The sequence below is a fragment of the Apteryx rowi genome, unplaced genomic scaffold (genome assembly GCF_003343035.1).
Source record: "Apteryx rowi isolate R43461 unplaced genomic scaffold, aptRow1 scaffold_225, whole genome shotgun sequence".
In the NCBI taxonomy this organism is placed as follows: Eukaryota; Metazoa; Chordata; class Aves; order Apterygiformes; family Apterygidae; genus Apteryx; species Apteryx rowi.
The window spans coordinates 1,312,574-1,314,031 of record NW_020448586.1 but is presented as its reverse complement, the minus strand read 5'-3'; the positions used below and the strand labels follow the sequence as shown (position 1 = coordinate 1,314,031).

Genomic DNA, 1,458 nt, shown 5'->3' with positions numbered 1-1,458 from the left:
CTCCAGGCTTTCGGTGCTGGCTTTCGCGGGCCGGGCTGAGCCGTGCTGCCCCCCTGCTGCTCCCCGGCACGTGCCCCCGCAGCGTGCGCCCCACAGCGTGCACAGTGCCCCGCGGTGCGTGCGTCCCCTCCGCTTTGCCCCGGGGCGACCCCCTTGCCGAGGAAGGAGAGAAGGAGCTTTCCGAGGCGCCCGGCCGCCCTGGGGAGCGGGCAGCCCGCGGCCTCTTCCTCGGCAAGCGCCCGGCCGGGATGCAGCGCCCCGGCGGGCCGTGCGCCCCGCGGCCTTCCCCGTGCAGCGGGACCCGCGCGGATCCCTGCCTCCCCTTCCCCAGCGTGCCGCGGCCCCGCATGCCCCGAGCCTGGCGGGCGGCACGGGCAGGGGCCGGGGCCGCCGGGAGGGGGGGGCGCAGCGGTGGGAGCTCCCCAGCCCTCCCCAGCCCTTAGGTAGGCACCGGCACGAAGACCATCTTGGTGGAGTACACCAGGTCTACAAGGTAGGCGAGGAGGTTGAAGATGGTGAGGAAGGTCACGCCCAGGCGCTTGTTCCACCAGCAGTTTGCGCCGCAGGGGTTGGGCCGGCTCGTGTTGTTGAAGCTGTACAGGGGCCAGAGGATGGTGGCCGTGAGGTACATCACCAGGGCCAGGGCGTTGTAGCCCACCAGCATCTTCTCCAGAGGGAAAGGCATGTAAGCGAGGCACCGGCCGACGGTCAAGATGATGATGAGGAGGGTGATGACGAAGCAGATGGCATAGACAGCCACACACCACTGCAGACCAGGTTTGGAGTTGACATTATCCAGCAAGGAGAAGATAAGACAGGCCACGTAGGCTTCAAACACCTTGAGGAGCCCTGGCACGGTGGAGAGGAAGCTGCTGATGTCACCCGGCTTGGCACGCGTGAGCCCCACCTCCAGGGCATAGGCGAGGAAGCAGAGGCAGGATATGGCCGTGGCCACGGCCTGGCGTATGCACTTGTCGGAGTTGCAGGGGCTGGTGATGAAGGTGGAGGGATACACCACGGAGGTGGTGAAGATCATCAGCGCGGCCAGCATGGAGAAGGCTGAGGTGAAGTCGTCCCAGGAGAGGGGCAGCTTGGGGTACAGCTCCAGCAGCTCCAGCAGGACGATCAGCACGGTCACGGCGAAGCAGAAGCACCAGGTGAACATGCACCATGTCCCATAGGCGCCCCCGTAGTCCTCGGTGGAGGCCACCAGGCTGAAGGCGACGCAGGACAGGACGATGGCAAAGAGCCGGGTGATGCCCACCCGGGAAGTCAGGGCCTGCAGGTTCACCCTCATGATGGCCATGGCGCGCGAGCCCCGTGCCCGGCGGTCCGGCTCTCTGCCGCGGTGCCCGGCGCCCGGTCCCGGCGAGCTCGCCGTCCGCCCGCCCGCGCGGCAACGCCCAAGCCGAGCGCCGGGGAAATGGGCGCCGGCGGCTTCCGCTGCTCTCGGGGCCG

The 1,458-nt window shown here is 68.7% G+C and overlaps 1 protein-coding gene across 1 annotated transcript; it reads right to left on the bottom strand.

Moving 5' to 3' along the window:
• Positions 1–18: 18 nt before the first annotated feature.
• Positions 19–1,402, bottom strand: LOC112965874 (myeloid-associated differentiation marker-like). Its single transcript, XM_026065310.1, has one exon. It carries the CDS (start codon positions 1,304–1,306, stop codon positions 440–442), a length of 867 nt encoding a protein of 288 aa, XP_025921095.1. The 5' UTR covers positions 1,307–1,402; the 3' UTR covers positions 19–439.
• Positions 1,403–1,458: the final 56 nt, after the last annotated feature.